This window comes from Ziziphus jujuba, chromosome 11, assembly GCF_031755915.1.
Source record: "Ziziphus jujuba cultivar Dongzao chromosome 11, ASM3175591v1".
Classification (NCBI taxonomy): domain Eukaryota; kingdom Viridiplantae; phylum Streptophyta; class Magnoliopsida; order Rosales; family Rhamnaceae; genus Ziziphus; species Ziziphus jujuba.
In genome coordinates this window covers 6,240,828-6,259,785 of record NC_083389.1, presented here as the reverse complement: position 1 = coordinate 6,259,785, position 18,958 = coordinate 6,240,828, and the positions used below count along the sequence as shown (strand labels likewise).

General features: G+C 34.4%; 2 protein-coding genes across 4 annotated transcripts; one reads left to right on the top strand and one right to left on the bottom strand.

Annotated features, from left to right (window-relative positions):
- Positions 1-881: 881 nt before the first annotated feature.
- Positions 882-11,209, top strand: LOC107431720 (insulin-degrading enzyme-like 1, peroxisomal). Of its 2 annotated transcripts, XM_016042700.4 has the most exons (26): positions 882-1,361; positions 1,484-1,559; positions 1,877-1,944; positions 2,750-2,841; positions 2,937-3,010; positions 3,095-3,138; positions 3,714-3,765; positions 3,846-3,968; positions 4,065-4,177; positions 4,324-4,486; positions 4,962-5,054; positions 5,170-5,255; positions 6,495-6,581; positions 6,896-6,999; positions 7,565-7,667; positions 7,830-7,925; positions 8,004-8,193; positions 8,335-8,396; positions 8,563-8,667; positions 8,835-9,036; positions 9,134-9,342; positions 9,910-10,034; positions 10,112-10,163; positions 10,235-10,321; positions 10,409-10,531; positions 10,672-11,209. In XM_016042700.4, the coding sequence occupies exons 1-26, from the start codon at positions 1,236-1,238 to the stop codon at positions 10,921-10,923; spliced, it is 2,907 nt and encodes a 968-aa protein (XP_015898186.1). In that variant the 5' UTR covers positions 882-1,235; the 3' UTR covers positions 10,924-11,209. The 2 variants fall into 2 exon arrangements, with proteins under 2 accessions (XP_015898186.1, XP_024935321.1); XM_025079553.3 differs by lacking the exons at positions 882-1,361; positions 1,484-1,559; positions 1,877-1,944; ... (1 more) ...; positions 2,937-3,010; positions 3,095-3,138 and adding an exon at positions 3,200-3,446.
- A 3,745-nt stretch (positions 11,210-14,954) lies between these two features.
- Positions 14,955-18,526, bottom strand: LOC112493543 (uncharacterized). 2 transcript variants are annotated; one of them, XM_025079490.3, is made up of 6 exons: positions 18,351-18,526; positions 18,147-18,221; positions 17,827-18,016; positions 16,856-17,190; positions 16,134-16,200; positions 14,955-15,925 (listed from the first exon to the last, which is right to left on the bottom strand). In XM_025079490.3, the coding sequence occupies exons 1-6, from the start codon at positions 18,485-18,487 to the stop codon at positions 15,914-15,916; spliced, it is 816 nt and encodes a 271-aa protein (XP_024935258.1). In that variant the 5' UTR covers positions 18,488-18,526; the 3' UTR covers positions 14,955-15,913. The 2 variants fall into 2 exon arrangements, with proteins under 2 accessions (XP_024935258.1, XP_048321920.1); XM_048465963.2 differs by having other exon boundaries at positions 14,955-16,200.
- Between the last annotated feature and the right edge of the window lie 432 nt (positions 18,527-18,958).

Here is an 18,958-nt window from a genome sequence, read left to right as displayed (position 1 = left end):
GAGTTTGAAAGTGACTGCAAATGAATGGCGATGACAAGAAAAAAACCACACCAACGTGCACGGCGAGAAGCCACGGTCTAAAGTTGTAATTTGGGACTTGTATCTAAAATTCTACAAGTCCCCGCAATCACCATCAGTCAACTCCATCCACGAAACATTTACCCAAAAAAAAAAAAAAAAAAGACTCCATCTACGAAACAGAGACCATACGCGTGGTAGTACTTCTATTACTTTTTTGATGAATGTGGTTACATTGATTACTTTCTTCTTTTTTTTCTTTTTTTTTTTAAATGAAGTGGTATTTCAATTATTTTATTTTATTTTATTTTGTTTTGTGGAATGGTACTTTTTTGGCTGTGCCCCCAGGCATCCCCTTCCCCCCCGCCGACTCGAATTTATTTACTTGTAAACCCCATGATCCTTATCAATTAAAATTAAAATAAATTTTTTTTGCTGAAATTAAAATTGAAATAATTAATAAATGGCATAATGCAATGACATATATATATATATATATTTTGCATGTATTTTAATGCAATGGTTACCACATATTTCGGTATGATACACTACAAGAATTGTGGTATATAGCAAAGATTATACCCAATAGAAAATTTTGTATGATTTACGTTTATATACTGTAAAATTTGATCAAAATATAGAATATTTATCGAATATAATTGGGACATGCCAAAATTTTAGAAATTCAATAACTTTATTAAAGCTCAACAGGAAAAAAAAAAAAAAGGGAAGGAAATTGAGGTAATTTTTTTTAGTTTTTAAAATAAAAATAATCAAATATGAAGTGTCCAATTTCATTACATACCTTTAATTTTGTCGTTATTTCATGAATTCATAAAATATCAGGAACCAAAGGCATGCATACGAAGAGAAGAAAAAATATCCAAATATATTCAAGAATTGAGAGAGAGAGAGAGAGAGAAAGAGAGAGGGGAGAGCAGAGGAGTTTTTGGTCTAGCAAAGCAGTCTTCGTCGACGGAGAGAGAAGAGTGGAAATACCTGCGACTCTACCGTGTACGACAGGAGTTCATTTCTGCCCCAAATTTCTCCGTTGATCAACCACAAAGCCACCACTACGGATAATAATAAGCCAACGGTCTCGCTGACGAGTCCAAAATTCCATCCATCTGTTATCAATTTCACTCTCTCTGTGTCTCGACGCAAAGAGAAATAGAAATAGAAAAAGAGCAAGGAAAAAAAAAAAAAAAGATACAAAAATGGCGGTTGGGAAGGAAGAGGTGCAGGAGATAGTCAAAGCCCGTACGGATAAAAGGGAGTACAGGAGGATTGTCCTCCGTAACTCTCTCGAGGTTCTCATCGTCAGCGATCCTGATACTGACAAGGCAAATCAATTATCCTATATCCTCCACAACCTCTCATTTTTCCATTCCCAAGTTTCAGAAAATTGCGTTTTTTTCTTCTTTTGATTTTCTATTTGTCTAAGCGTTTTTGTTTATCAATTCAGTGTGCTGCTTCTATGGATGTCGGTGTTGGGTCTTTCAGCGACCCCGAGGGTCTTGAGGGACTCGCCCATTTTCTTGGTAATTCTGTTCTCTTTGTTTGTTTTACTATCCATTGTTTTGTTAGAGCTATGTTTGCTTTGCCTCTTTTTGAAGTCGTGGTTCAGCAATGGATGTTCAATTATGCATAGAATAAAATACAATGGAAAACCATTTTATGGATTTTGTTTAATGGAAACTCAAAATGGTAGGAAATCATATATGGAGAGATAAGTGAGCAATAAACTGAAATAACTATGATTCATCAAATTGGATGAAAATTCATATATATATATATATATATTTTTTTTTTCAAGAAAATTGGAGCGGAGGGTTGATATCTTTTTTTGCTTTTGCAGAGCATATGCTGTTTTATGCTAGTGAAAAATACCCTTTGGAGGATAGCTACTCCAAGTACATTACTGAGGTATTCACTGTCTTCCATATACTATTTAGTGTGCTTATCTATAACAATGCAGAAAACAAGGACTTACCACTCATTCTTAAATGTAAATCTTTTCTATTTCGAAATTCACTTTAGTTCTTCCACTAGTACCAAGTCTTGTTGCTACTTATTTGTTAATTTTAATGGCATTAATATATTGAAGAAAGACATATCACAATGGCTTAGGCTGCATGCTGCTCCATCACCTAGTTGTACATGACGGTAGCGTCAAGAAGTTTGATGCATCTCTATATTTAAGGAATAAGAATGATGCATTAAAGTATTGTATCTGTCCAAAATTGACACGTCGATATGTGGATTTTGTTTTCCATGAATGATATTTCATAAATTATCTAATAAACGATTTGTCTAGTGAACTTGATCAGGAAAGTTTGTCTTAGTACTCAGAAAGGTGTATATGAGAAATCACGATTTACTCAGCATTAGACAAATTGCATTAAGCAATATGAATCGGGGTAAACAATGGTTCGATGAGTTGTTGGAGAACCTATTGGTAGACTAGTAGAATTTAAGGCAGAGATTAGTCTACTACAACATGTACTATTTTGGATTACATGCTGTGACTAGTTGGATTGGATCTGGATAAATTCGAGTGTGTGGTGTGGTAGTTAAGGTTAAGAAGCTATCCTGATGTATAATCTAGTGTAGGTGTAATTCTGTGAAATCTCATGTGCTTGGGTACATTACTTTTTGAAGAAATGTCCCATTGTGATTACTAATTCATCTTGTTGTCCTACATGACTTATGTGTTTTCTCCTTGATGCAGCATGGAGGCAGCACAAATGCTTTTACTGCCAATGAGCACACCAACTATTTTTTTGACGTTAATATTGATGGATTTGAAGAAGCTCTGGACAGGTGGATGCCACTATTATTTTTTTGTTCATTATTATTTTTCTCAGTTTAGCAATGATAATTATATCTAAGGATTGAAACTGTGATTTACTGTTCAGATTTGCTCAGTTCTTTATTAAGCCATTGATGTCAGCTGATGCTACAACAAGGGAAATCAAAGCTGTTGATTCTGGTTAGCGATTTACTCTGGATCATGCTCGACACTTGATTTCAATATCAATTTTTTAAATCAATGTTGATAGTTACTTTCTTACAGAGAATCAAAAAAACTTATTGTCGGATGCTTGGAGAATGAACCAGGTGCCTTTTGCTTACCTTCATAGCTTCCTTAAATCTTTCTGTGACAGTGCAAGAAGCTGGATGTGCCATGTTAAAAGGGAAAAAAAAAGAAAAAAAAAAAAAAAAGAGGTCCTTTATAGGACAGATTTTTAAAATAGGTTTACAAGGGGCATATGTGTCAATCTCATGGTCAGATTTTAACTTCTTAGTTAAATTCTTCCTGGGCTGCTTTGTGGAAGTGAGGCTGGCCATGTTAACGATGTGGAATAAGGTTGCCACTGTTGCCTAGAGAAGTGGCACATTTATGCCTCCTACTGAGACTGGCCATGGTAGTGTTTTTCATATAAAGTGGTTACACATCCCCAGTTGAGTTAGATTATCTGGTGTTTAAATGGCTTTTGCAATATTTGTATTCTTGAGCACCTGGGTTCTTTTAAAAATTTTGTTGATCATTAAAACATGTTGGCTTTCACTGGTAATTTGTACCAGTAACTATCCATGTGAAATATTTTTCTAATTGTTGCTTTCTGCTTTTAATTTGTGTGAAATATTTTTCTAATTGTTGCTTTCTGCTTTTAATATGTAATTCTCTGCAGCTGCACAAACATCTGAGTTTGGAGGGGCATCCATATCGTAAATTTAGCACAGGTCAGTTCGGTGTCTATAGTTAGCTGTGGTTCAGAATGACTGCTAATTCTTACATTGTGCAAATTTCATCATTTATGTAGGGAACTGGGACACGTTGGAAGTCCATCCAAAAGCAAAGGGAGTGGACACCAGACATGAGCTTATAAAATTTTATGAAGCAAACTATTCAGCCAATCTCATGCATCTGGCTATATATGCAAAGGGTTAGTGATCACATGTGCCTGTAGTTAGGGCTCCATTACATGGTGCTTTTGTTGAATTATTGACAATTATTATTCCTCTATCGGGAATATTTTCAGATGACCTTGATAAAGTCCAAGGACTTGTGGAGAGCAAGTTCCAAGAAATTCGAAACATTGATCGCACCTCTTTGCGTTTTCCTGGTGATCCTTGCTCATCAGAATATCTACAGGTTTGTGTTGTGTTGAATTTCTTATCTCTATTAGAGGGTTGCATAGTCACAATTATATGAAGTATCCTGATAATAAAGCATGAAACTGAGACTTTGTAGATATTAAAGAATTAATTATCAGTCATTCTTTTGTTTATTTATTTCAGATTCTTGTCAGAACTGTCCCAATAAAGCAAGGTCATAAGCTGAAAATTGTGTGGCCAATTACACCAGAGATTCACCATTACCAGGAAGGGCCTTGCAGGTATCTTGGTCATCTTATTGGCCACGAAGCAGAAGGATCTTTGTTTTACATCTTGAAAACATTGGGTGGGTTTTGCTTATCCCTTACGTGTTAAGATTATTAGTATTCTGAAAAGAATAAAGCATCATTTGTATTCTGAGACTTTTTAGGGCATTTAATGTGCTACAGCTTTTCTTTTGCTGTCAACCTACTGGGGTTTGATGACGAGTACTGTTAACTGAATTTTCAAGCTTTTATTTCATAAAATAACTAAGCATTCCATTTATGCATTTTTCTCTTATTTTACATTTTCTTCTTGTTTTCTATTATTAAAATTGCCATGCAACTGCTGTGTGTACAAAAATCAAGAAGTTCTGCTTTAATGTTGTCATCTAGGATTCTCAGCATGATTGTTAAGGTGGATGTATTATAGAGGCATATTACCAAGAAGCTTAAAGTGGAAATGAGAGAATAATTTTATCAAGATGAAGGGGATAAAATTTAATTAATAAAAAGTTGTTCATGTTGAATCCAATTCAATTGCTGTTGGAAAATTTGCAGGGTGGGCTACGGGTTTGTCTGCAGGTGAAGGAGATTGGTCTTTGGAGTTTTCTTTCTTCAAAGTAGTGATTGAACTTACCGATGCTGGGCATGGTTAGTTTTTATTTATATATTTATTTACTTTATAAATATACATATAAACCTCAATTCATTCTGGGAAAGTTTTTATTTTTAAATGGTCACGTTTTCTGTTCTGATTGAATTGCAGAGCATGCACAAGATATAATAGGTTTGCTATTCAAATACATTAGCCTCTTGCAGCAGTGTGGTGTTTGCGACTGGATATTTGATGAGGTAGGGCTACAATTCAAATCTGATTGTTATTTAGTGGGTTGTGGTAATTGGGTGTTTGGGTTTCGGTTTAACCGAATCCTCTTGGGCATGCTTTTGGTTGAGAATGAGAAGAAGAGAGAGTGAGAGTTAAATGGTGCTGCTCGCTGAGAAAAGAAGGATGTAGAGGAAGCTGCTGCGGCATCTTGGTCTCTGTTGGAGGGCAACAGGTTTGAATTCTTTCTTTTTCTACTTTCTTGTCATACCCCATGTGTCCTCTTTCTTTTTTTTGTTTCTGCACATCATCATATACTTCAGTCAGAGGTATTCTTTTTCTGTTTTTCATAATGTTAAATTTCAACTTTTATTTTATTTTAAGTCCTTTTAATTTACATGAACCTTTTATTTTATTAAAAAAAGGTAATTCTTATTTATTTTTACTTTTAAGTTATTTTTTATACAAATACTTCATTTTCCTTTACCTTTTTTCCATTTGACTAACATAAAAATGTCAATCTTCAACTTATTTATTTATTACCTTATCTCTTTTGTTTTATTTATTTATTATTTTTATTTTATTAAATTTAACTTATCATTGTGTTCTTTTGTTTTGCTAATTCTTTTTTTTTTTTTTTTTTATTGTGCAGTGCCTAGATGGGAGTATGAAGACTAAATTGAGAGGGGAAAAAAGTAAACGAAGAATGACTAAAATTGAAAACTAATCCTTTTTTCTTTTTTTCTTTTTTTACCATGAATATTTGATTTCATTGGGGCTTTTATAGTTTTCTGAGAATTTTTTTTTTTTTTTTTTTGGTTAAAACAAAATTAAGGCTTCCGCATTTCCTCATTGAGGCAAAAAGCCTCAAGGCTGCCTTAAGCTTTTGAAAACCAATGGCATTAAATGCATTCTTGGTGTGTGCCTACATATGCAATCTTATTTTCTTTTTCTCATTTGCTTGTTTATTTACATATAATTTAATTATCGAAATTAAACCTGCATCTGAAGAATGCTATAGTTGTGCCTACGATAGTGTCTCAATTTTCATTATGGACACATGGATATGAATAATCTGAGAATGTTAATTGGATATCTGACTCATCAATATCTTGCTATTTAATAGATATTTACAAAATGTCATCATACTATGGTTTGATTCTAGATTTTTATTTTAAGTTTCTGTCAATGCTTTCCACATTGGATATTCATTGTGGAAAGTCATCTTTCTGTTGAAGATTCTGAGATGGGTTGGTATTTTAATGAAGCTTTCAGCTGTTTGCGAGACGAAGTTTCATTATCAAGACAAGATTCCACCTAGTGATTACGTTGTCAACATTGCATCTAATATGCAGGTACTTGAATGGATTTTTTTTCCCCCGTCTCTAGTTCTGTGTCTTAATAACAAAATCTTGACTATGATGAACAGAAGAGTGACTTTGTTTTTATTCTCTAAAAATGGAAGGATTGATTAAAATTGTATAGGGAAAAAAGAAAAAAAAAAAAAAAAAAAAAAAGGAAAGGATGATGGTTGAATCTGAGTCAAAATTTTGGGACCGAAAGTATAAATTTACATTTTTTTTTTTACTTTATTTTTGTGTTTTCTTACAATTACATATTCTTTATGTTATTATTTCTTTCTTGTATGGTGGTTTTGAATAATTTACAGTTATATCCCCCCAAAGATTGGCTGGTGGGATCATCATTGCCTTCTAAGTTCAGTCCAAGCATTATTCAAAAGGTGCTTGATGAGCTTTCTTCAAACAATGTTCGGTAAGATGATGGCTGCTCGTCATGTTATGTTATAGCATGTCTGAAGCTTGAGACCATATACATGGTCCCATTTAGATATGTTGTTATCTTTATTCTTGAAATCTTTTACATTGTAAGATTACATCATCATGTTTTCATATAAGAATGTGCTATTTAATTTCTTTTTTTGCTATTGAATCATATCTGTAGTCGTATAATCCACCAAAACTGTATGAACATTACTTTGTAATTGCTGTTAACCTTGCCACTTTTGTTCTTCCTTTACTCCCTTAGATTCTTACTTGAATTACTTCACTCTTTTAAATGGGTGAATTAATTTTTCTACCCTGTATCTTAACCATTTTAAATGGCATTCCTTCATCTTAAACCAGATTGATGTTTCTCAACCTTTCTTTTTTCATGTTGCGTCTTATCCATCTCAACATGCTCATACCCAAGGCACTTGTTTTACGGATCTTTTTCATAAATATTCAACTCTTTATAGTGAGGCACAGGAGGACATATATAAGTGCTATAAAATTTCTGTGAAACCCTTACAGTTGGCAATATTCCTTATGTTCTACAGAATCTTCTGGGAGTCGAAGAAATTTGAAGGTCATACTGACATGGCCGAGCCATGGTATGGAACTGCTTATTCCATTGAGAAAATTACTGGCTCCATAATTCAGGTTTGTTATTGTATATGTGTGTGTATGATATCATATTTAGCATATAAAAGGAATATAGCATCTGCTTAGTTTATTTCTAAGTTAGTAGGTCTTGTAGGAAATTACAAATTACAATGTCAATGAAGGTAAAGCAAATTCCAATGGAAGTTTATTTGATTGCAGGAATGGATGTTATCTGCTCCTAACGAAGATCTGCATCTACCAGTACCTAATGTGTTTATCCCCACTGACTTGTCAATTAAGAATGCACAAGAGAAGGTAGGTCGTATGCCAAAATGTTATTTAAACTATTAAAAGTGGTTCAATGTTTCTCATGTTATTAATCTTTTCAAACAGGTTAATAATCCCATTGTCTTAAGAAAGTCGCCATATTCAGTGTTATGGTACAAACCTGATACAGTTTTTCTTACTCCTAAAGCATACGTTAAGATAGACTTCCATTGTCCCCATGCTAGTGACTCGCCTGAAGCAGAAGTGCTATGTGATATTTTTACAAGGTTGTTAATGGACTACTTGAATGAATACGGTAAGATGTGTCCAATTTTATAATGTTTTGAACTTGGGCTTCTTTAGAAAGTCCCTTGGTAGTGACTGGTATCATTTATTACTTATATATAATAGACATTATTTTCTTGAAAAGAGCTTATTTAATCTCCTTTCATTTCAGCTTATTATGCTCAGGTAGCTGGTCTTTATTATGGCATAAACCACACAGATAGTGGCTTTCAGGTATCTTAGTAAACAATGTGAATCTTGATGCTTTGAGGTCTTTTTTCTTTTAATTTTACTTGCATGCTATATATCATTTCTTCTCCTTGAACAAACTATGCTTCAGCATATTGTATTACTGTGAATATCTACTTTTTTGTTTTGAACTATATTGATTCTTTTGTAGGTCACACTAATTGGTTATAATCACAAATTGCGAATCTTGCTGGAAACGATAATTGCAAAAATTGCCCAGTTTAAAGTGAGACCTGACAGGTTTTCTGTTATCAAGGTAATGGTTATGGCTCCTTATGCAAATGAGATATTCCAACTTAAAAAAGTTATAAAATTGCTTAGGATATAATCTATAAACATATGATTTGGAAATTCCATTTGAGTATCTCAAGCAGCATCTAGGCCCATCTTTACATTCCATGCATTATTTCTTTCTTATATCAGGAAATGGTAATAAAAGACTACCAAAATTTCAAGTTTCAACAGCCTTATCAGCAGGCTATGTACTATTGTGCATTAATTTTACAAGATCGTACATGGCCATGGACAGAAGCACTTGAAGTTCTTCCTCATCTTGAAGCTGATGATCTTGTTAAATTTGCTCCTGTTATACTCTCAAGAACCTTCTTAGAGTGTTATGCAGCAGGTTCCCATATTTAAGTTTTTCCACCCAAACAGTGTTTTTGAGTTCTTACCTCTCAACGGTTTTAAATCTCTTTTGTTTATCGCTAATTGTTTTTCAGGAAATATTGAACGCAATGAAGCTGAGGCTATGATCCAAAATATAGAAGATATATTATTTAAGGATTCAAACCCTCCATGCCAACCTTTATTTCCATCCCAACTTTTGGCAAATAGAATCGTGAAGCTTGAAAGGGGCACAAGTTACTTTTATCCTGCTGAGGGCCTTAATCCTAGTGATGAGAATTCTGCCCTTGTCCACTATATACAGGTTTTTTTCTATGTCTCGCTTGCATGCCCATGATAAGTTCCATTACTATAGACATGCAATTGCAGCGACATTTCCTGTTTCAAACCTGAAGCATGTTTTTATAAAATAATCTGAAGTATTCGCTACTCAAGTATAAATTTAAATTACTTTTATTATATTCTTCAATTTTTAACCAAAATAGATTTTGATACTTATATTTCTAATTCAGGAGGTACATACATTGGGTCTTTAATTAAACTTTTCAAGTGTGTCAACAAACCCTATCCATGTTGTTTAGCATTAATATGAGACCTTTTCAATGTTGTTGTTTGCCTCTGAAAATTGTTCTTGTCTCCAAAAACTTTTAATGTCTTTACATGGTTACATAATTTCAATTATGTTTCATTTTCAGACCATTTCATCCTGGCTTAACATACATCTATTGTTATGTTGCTATTTATGTTTATCTATCAGTTCTGGATTTTATGTCCCAAATAATATTGTTTATATTGTAATATAATTTGATGAGTTATCCATTAGTTGAGATTTTGACATTGTTTCTGTTTGCAATCTTGTTGAAATGTTTAGGTTCATCGAGATGACTTTTTGATGAATGTGAAGCTTCAGCTTTTTGCTCTCATTGCAAAGCAGCCGGCCTTCCACCAGCTTAGATCTGTTGAACAACTTGGTTACATCACTGTTCTGATGCAGAGGTTTGCATTAGCTTTTTTTCATTTTCCATATAATGTGTAAAAGTTTCATTTATTTTGACTTTGATTTTCCAATGTAGGAATGATTCTGGTATCCGTGGAGTGCAGGTCATTATCCAGTCTACAGCAAAGGTATACATGCTTATATTTCTTTGTCATTATTCCATTTCCATATCTCAAGAAATGTGTGTCGATCTTAACAGGGTCCAGCAAAACTTGATTCGAGAGTGGAGGCTTTCCTCAAGATGTTTGAAAGTAAACTCTATGAGTTGACCGATGATGAATTCAAGGTGAGATGACCATGGAAAAGCATTTGTGACTAAATTGTAACAAACTTTTTATGCTGTAAAATAACTTATGAAATGGTTGTCACACAGGGCTATGTAAACACTTTGATTGATGTGAAGCTTGAGAAGTACAAGAATTTAAGGGAAGAATGTAGATTTTACTGGCAAGAGATTTCTAATGGGACCCTTAAGTTCAATAGGAAAGAATCTGAGGTATGAACATCCCATTCAAAATCTATTCTATAAAAGGTGGTGATTTTTGTATTTTTCACTCACTGGTGTAATTTTTCTTGTACAATACGTGAGTTCTATCTATTCTAAGATTCAGGTTAATCTTCGACTGGTTGAAACAGGTTGCAGCGCTGAGGCAGCTTACAAAACAAGATCTAATAGATTTCTTCAATGAAAACATAAAAGTTGGTGCACCTCGGAAGAAGACACTGAGTATAGGAGTGTATGGGAACCCACATTCTTCCGAGTACGCAGTTGATAAAAGTGAGCCAGCGGAACCCTACTCAGTTAAAATAGATGATATTTACAGCTTCAGACGGTCAAAATCGCTTTATGGTTCATTCAAAGGAAGCTTGCTTCCTGTTAAGTTATAGAGTATGCCTACAATCTATGCCTAGGTTGTCAATGAGAAAGGTGGCAATTGAAGAGGAATCTTCCTCAACTCATATACCAAGCGTGTAAGGGTTCCGGGGAGCTCTGGAAACGATGCCCGAGAAGTTCATTGACAGAGTAGTTGTTGTTTAACTGATTTTTAACTTCTTTTTAAACAATTAAAATTGTATTTCACCGTGGAATAAAATAATATTCTGGAATTGTAACTTAATGAGAACATCATCGTTTTTGTTTTTTAGTATAGATTATAAACAGTTTGTGTGATAATTATCATCTGTTTTCTGTTTGTTTTTATGATTTTCTTTTTTTTTTTTTTTGGGGCTAAAAAAGATTTGGTCCTCAACGAATGATTTGACAATTGGCATTGAAGATCAAAAAAGCGAAGGACAAATTTGAAAATAGGGGGAAAAAAAAAAAATATATATATATATATATCTCGAATGGATGCTGGAAGATATGGAAATTCCAAAGTAAATTCTGAAACCGTAGTAAAAGTAAGATGCGGAAGATATGCAAAAGCTGTATTAACAGAGAGATACAAACAGAATCAATACAAATCACTATCAAAAAGGGTTAAAAGGTAATGACACCGAGAAAATTTTGAAACACAACTGAACAATAATAAGATGCCAGATTTCAGAAAGAGATTATCATATTCAAGCAGATATTTTAATTAATTCGATCAAAATAATATTAAAAAAAAATTTTGACGATAAACCTAGAGATACTTACCTTTCGTCTTCCGCGCTAAAAATCTCCTTAAAGAATACCTCGCTAGTGAGTGCTCAAAAAACAGCTCGAGTTCTTGTAATGGCTTAACACGAAACTTCTTCTGCAAATCTTGCTCTTCTTTTGCCTCTTCGAGCGACTCATCTTCCTGGAAATAGAAACTGGCGCGCAAAATTAAAAAAACAGAGTACGAGAAAGATCAAACGGAAATTCAAATGAAATGGAAATTGAAATAGAAATTAGAAAAGGAGATTGTGTTTTACTTTGCAAGGACAAGGCGAAGGAGGTGTGGTGGAGAGGAGCAGCAGAACCGAAGCTACTGTGCGCTATAGAGAACATGGAAATTGTTCCATTCTTAAAGAAGTTTCTTTGTTTTCAAAAAATGGCGGGCCCATTTTTGTTTTCCGAAAGTCTCTCGCTAAAAATGTTTGCTCATCTCTTAAACACGCGATGGTTAAACAGTCGCTTGGAGCTCTAATTGGAGTATAATTGTGGCCAAGAGTTTAATTGGTGCCACCTGGAAAAGTTACTGTTTCATTGGGTTGGGCTGAGCTCAGGCCCATTAATCCTGAGCTTATCTTACTATCTAGGCCCATCACATTTTTTTGGGGCTATTGTTTGTTTTTGCCCATCAATCCTTGGTGTTTTTTTTTTTTTTTGGTAAACCCCTCTATGGTTAGGAATGGGATAGGGTAGGTCCAGTTTTTAAACTTTCGTTTCAGTTCCTGTGGAAATTATTTATTCCGTTCATGCAGTTTTTCTAGTTTGTTTAGAAGTGGGACGGAGACGAGCATTTCCCAATCGGGAACGGGACATAGCGATTTTTTTCATGTATTTTTTTTTTTATATAATTGATATAATTTATTTTTTGAAAAATTTATATTAAAAGAAATTATGAACAAAATATAAATAAAATGATTAAAATGTAATAAAAATACAATAAAATATATCAAGGTTCAAATTTATAATCATAATAAAATGTATTTTTAAAAAATACAATAGTCTGAGAGGCGGTTTCAGATCACGTTCTTTATTCCTAGATCTCGGTTCCTCCCCGATTCAGACTTTAAAAATTTATCCTAAATTCATCCTACAGTTTTAATTTTTCAGAAAAAAACTGTCCCTTTAAGGACCGTACACCGTGGTTTTCAGAATATGAGGGACAAATTGACATCTCCATCTATGGTTAATTCATGTTAAATTATAGAACATACATTCAATCTAATGACTTATACACTTTTTTTTTTTTTTTTTTTCTGGGCCTAAGAACACACCTAAACTGAACACAATTAGAAGCTGTCAAATGCAATTATTACCAAAAAACGAAGACCAAACAAAACATAAAAAGAAGCTGGCAATTGCAATCACTGAAACTCTGTAAACACATTGGATTCCCAACCAACCACCAATCAAAACCATGCCCAAGAATTTTGTGGCTTTAGCCTCTTTTTTCACCCAAAAAAACAAAAAATGTTAATTGATAATCAATGCAATCTGCGTGAGCCAGCGAAGTGCTAATAACTAATAAGGCGGTTGAATTGAATATATCCTTTTATAGACAGTGCAAAAGGTGGCTCTTTTTCAATCCAGTTGAGTCTTTTTGGAAACCGGTTATGCCTCACACTTTTATATGGAAAACACTTGAATTTAATTACTATTTCTAATCGATAAAAATTTACGAAAACTACCCAAATATTTTACTTCCTTTTTTTTAATTTTTTTTTTATCTCCATCCTTGTTTCTTTCTCCCTTTTGCCAATTTCTCATATTTAATTTTTTAAGTCTTGAAACCATATCTACATCTTTTTGTCTCTTTGAATAAGTAAACAAAATAAAGAGCCACATTATTCCCAATAAACACTAAAAGGGAGAAAAAAAATAATTGTAAACCAATAAACTAGAATCTCCTTGTGTAAACATAAAAAATCAACTACTAATCAAATAAAATAATGAATAACAAAATTTGTTGTTGCCTATATTTCATTTCTCCTCTTTTGACAAATAAAGTCAGAAAAAAAAATAAAAGAACTCAGTGCGTATGGAATTTAATCCCATAAACGCCTTGGTGCCGCAACTGGCATTCTAAATTGTGTCATGAACCGGTACGGGGCTGCCGCCGATTCCCTTTTTTGCGTGGCAGAGTTGGTTTTTTGGTCTTCAATACGGGTAGAGGGAGGGTGGTAGTATTTCCGTCCGGTTTGAGGACAATTAGCATGAAATCTTGCAGCAATTCTCACCCCTGCATCCAACAATTCCACAAACTTTCCCATATCTATGTATTTATAAATTTCTCCTCTCTAACTATAGCTTTTCGAACCGGAAAGTTGACCCTTTTTGATTTTCCGAGAAAAGGAGGAGGCGGAGGATGTCGGAGAGAGAACCCCAAGGAAGTTATAAGAGAAAATGCTTTTGTGGAAGGAGAAGGGGGAGGCCCTTTACTTTTATAGCCCCCCTTCACTCTTTTCTTTCCTTCCTACTTCCTTGGCCTTTGACTTTCTTGCCTTTATTCAATTCAATGTCGTTTCGGTCAAAATCCTTTTTTTTTCTATTTATTTATATTCCTACCCCTTTCCACTCTTTTTCCTATATATATTTCTTTTATTTGAAACGTGAAATGTGATTAAAATGTTTAGAGTGAGTAGGGCTATTTTAACGCAATTGACAGCAGATTCAATGTGTCTCTAAATATGATTTAGTTAGCTGTATGTGGCCTAAAATATTTGGGCCTAATGGCTTTTACCCATGAAGTTTAACAAATTGTGTTCTTTAGGTTGTAAGGGCATAACAAAAAACAAATTAGATGTTTTGGGTTGAAATCCCAATTACGAAATTCTATAGGGCTGCAAAGTGATAACCATATTCCTTTCCTAGTTAGTTCTTTCAAAAAGGTCCAAGGAAGACTGCGTTAGGCTTCGTTGGTTGGTACGCGTTGAATATTCACTTGAAGGGTATCCACCCCCCTTGCCCGTTAGACCAAGCACGCGCGTGGCGCCACAACATTTTCTTTTTCAATTAATCGGTCAAGTTTCAATTCAAGTCCAACTCCTCCAATTTGTTTAGGAAAATATATATTATTAATTAATTGCTTCCGCGTTGTTGTTAAAAAAAAGAAAAAAAAAAAAAAAGGAAAGAAAAAATCCTCACGTGATGAACCATACTTGATATTACATCACTATTTTCACTACAAATTTGGTTTGCAAACATAGTTTTGAAGAAATATAAAAAATAAATAAATACATAATCAATTGATTAAACAACGTAAAAGATATGAAAGATTCAATGATCCGCTTGTAAGTTTTATTCAAGCATGTGATCATGGGGAATGAGATATTTTAAAAATTGGTTTGGGGTTTCTTTGAAGCAATTTGATCTGTTCAAAGGTCGCTTAAACTCCCCCACTGTTCTTTCTCCTAGTCTTTGGTTTTCGTTTTCCTCACTTGAAAGAACATTAAAGATGCAAAACTCAATGTTGACCATTCACAAAGACAAAGGCCAACAAGTGTTCATCCCGGCTAGATGTATATAGCAAATTAGCAATCAATTTGCTTGTCTCTTCGACCTTAAATACTTATTTTGAATTATATCTGTTACACTTAAATCTATCTGAGAAATAAAGAAACAAGTTTTAAATCAAGATCTTAAAATTTCAATATTTCAAACACAAGAAACCAAAATGCTGCAATTGTTTCTAACTGAAGAGTTTTATAATATTACTTGATGTCTAAATGTTTCCCTTCTTTTTACTTAATTCTAACAATCAACCGTAACCTTATCCTATCCTATACCATTAAAAAGTTAGCCAACACCTAATCTTAGAAGCATGTCGTCGTGAAACTATCTTAATGACCCAAATGCATACGCAGACTAGCCATGGTAAAAGATACAAATCCATATTAATATTGCACGATTGTATAAATCTAAAAGATAGCTGTCATCATCACTACCAGATCATATCCAAGATCTAAAGTTCGATCCTTCGACCAACTTACCAGCTGGAAGATAGTTATAGAACTTATTAGCTCCTTTTTACATGATTAATCTGATCTGAAAGGAAAAGTATGCGCTCCCATGCCTATATAGATCTATACCTGTGAGTTGTTACCGCAGTTAATCAATTTTGAGTTACTATTTTCACTTTAGCTATCTGTCCAATCAAAATTTTCCCAACTAGTGGGAATGATCGATAGCTAAAAACTATGCACATGACCGGTGACTAGTCCGGTCACCACAGCTAGCTACTACTTATCCTGCAATCTGCAAAACAAAATGAGTAGCATAAATGTCCCAAGAATTAGAATATTACCATAAAATTATGTACTTCCCTTTTTTCTGTTTTGCTATGAAATTATTCTCCTAATGTATCTTGTTAAATAGAAAGCCTTTTGCAATATACATTTCGAGTAAGAGTAATTAATATAAGCATGGGTTTTCAGAAGCTAATGCTGAGCTTATAAAAAAATACCATGTAAATATAAGGGTTCTGACGTCCTCCTGTGCCTGATCTTATAACCTCCTCAAGCTTTAACAACCTGCAGAGAACAACCGTATTGATCAATGTATCCTCCAAACGTTTTGCGCAACCAACATATCTAGAGATCCCATGCAACATCTACCATAAAAAAAGAGATCTCATGCAGTTGGACCCGTCAATTCAGGACATGCCATGGACATTGATATATATTCTTAGAAAGGTATCTTAACTGATAAGCGGTGATGGGTCGCGTTGTGGCATGCATATTCATTCCAATGACATGAACCTCTGTTTTACTACTTTTCAATCTAAACCCATAATCCGCAAAATCGGACTAGCTATGCTGTTTCACTCCTCTAAGTCTACCCTATTAACAACATGTGCAAGCACTCGTAGGAGTCTGTGATTGGCAACTGGATGACAAAGATTCAGACAATATAAATAATTATGAAAAATTTCGTAGACCACAGATGACTACATGCATATGCAAAAGAAAGACTACATGCATATGCAAAAGAAATAAACTAGTTAAAGGTTAGATGCTTCTCAACCGTCGATCACCATATTGATTACTATCCGACGGCTGAGACAATCTGACCAAACTAACTATCTTGCGCTGTTGCACACGAAATATACGAGATACTATGATACTGCAAGACGTGCCACGTGGCATTTTCCACAGGGAGAGAGAGAGAGAGAGAGAGAGAGATCACATTCTCAATGCTTTGCTGGTGTCAGGACTGTCACCAAGCAGTTGGCGTATCCTCATTTCAGAAAAACAGCCGCCAGACAGCAACTTCAAAATGGCTTCAGCTAGGCGGCGCATTTGAGTTGAGCCGACGCGCTTCCTCATGAGGTCCTCGCGGACCATCTTCTCCTTGCGTCTGGTCAGGTAACAGCTTCGCGCGCTTGAAGCCGAGCTAGAACTGCTGGATATGCACGAAGTCTCAGCGAACGCAGATCTGTAGGACGACGAGGCAGCCTTGTCGGAGCTGAGCTTCTGGGAATCAGAATTCCTATAGATCTTCGTGCGACTCTTCCTCACGACCTGTCAGAACCCATGGAATCTTTAAAACTCGCAGCAATCATAGAAGTGATAACACAACAATTAAGTGCTTTAAATAAAGCAATTCGAAACAGATTTTGGAGAGTATTTTTCAGTGAAATTCTACAAGAGTAGCATCAAAGATGACAGAACCAGCCGGCAAAGAATTTGAACGGAATTTCAGTTTAATTCTGGCAGAGTATTAGTGTTACTTGTAACAATCTGCAACAAACCATTTGATGCAGACGAAGAATAGCTTCAATTCATTAAGTTAAAAAATGTAAAAGATTTTATGATTGCCGGAAAACAATTCGATCTAACGTAAAAAATTATAGAAAAGGAAAATCTCGATCAGATTCAGAACATATGCAAATTCAGTAGTAAATACAGGAATTATAGTCCAAATCAGATGCAGAACACATGCAAAACCAATATAACAAAGAGATACGAATAGATCAACACAAATCAATAGCGATTAGTTCTAAAAATAATGGCATCGATCAACTTTTGAAACACGACTAAATGATGATAAGATTCTAGAATTCAGAATCTGATTCAATTGCGTTAATTCAATGGAAACAAGATGAAAATAATTAAAAGAAAAAGAAAGATTAACAAGAAAAAAAGAGATAAGATCACCTTCAGCTCCATCTCATAGCGATGAGGCACAGCAGCCGCGATCTTCGTCTTGCTTGCTCTAGTCTCCTCAGAGAAGACATCGCTGGTGATGGAAGAGCTCGAGTTCTTCGAATCACTTGAAACTAAACTTCCTCTGCAACTCTTGCTCTTCGTTACCCCTCCGATCGACTCATCGTCCTGGAAATCGAAACTGACGAGCAAAATTCAATAAAACAGGGTGTGAGAAGGATCGTGATCGAATTGGAAATGCAAACGCAAACGAAGAATGAAATCGAAATTGAAAATTGAAATGGAAATTGGAATAGGAGATGAAGTTTTACTTTGAAAATTGAACTAAACTGCAACTCTTGCTCTTCGTTGCCCCATTGATCGACTCATCGTCTTGGAAATCGAAGCTGACGAGCAAAATTCAAAAAACAGAGTGTGAGAAGGATCGTGATCGAATCGGAAATGCAAATACAAACTAAGAACGAAATCGAAATTGAAAATTGAAATGGGAATTGGAATAGGTGATGAACTTTTACTTCGAAGGAGAGAGAGAGGGAGGTGTGGTGGAGAGGAGCAGCAGAGCGGAAGCTACTGTTCGTTCCAAAGCACATGGAAACTGTTCCATTCTTCTCTGAACAACTCTCTTTCTGTTTTGAAAAAATGGCGCGTCCATTTTAATTTTTTTGAAAATTTCTCTCCCGCTTTCTATAACTGTTTGTTTACCTCTCTAAACAAGTTATGCGTGCTTGTTTAAAAAATATACATATATATATATAGAAAGAGAAAAAAATAATAATTATAAATTAAAAAATAAATAAATAAATAAATAAACCTATTGCCTATGGGTGTTATGAACGATGTCGTTTGGCAGTTAACTGGAGCTCTGGCTCCCTCCAAGTGTTTTTCGCATCGTCCGGTTGGAATACTGGGCCGATTTTCTAAGGCTGTTAGACTTAAACGAGTGAGTTCCCTCCACGGGCCCATGTAAATTAATAATTTTTTGCTTTCTGAACTATTCTTCGCATCCATATAAAACACTAAAATAGATTAAAATATTAAAAATTTTGAGACTTTCTAATTGTGTTCTTTCCTTTTATTTATACAATTTTATAATCGTGTTTTACTTTATGGAAAATCATATATA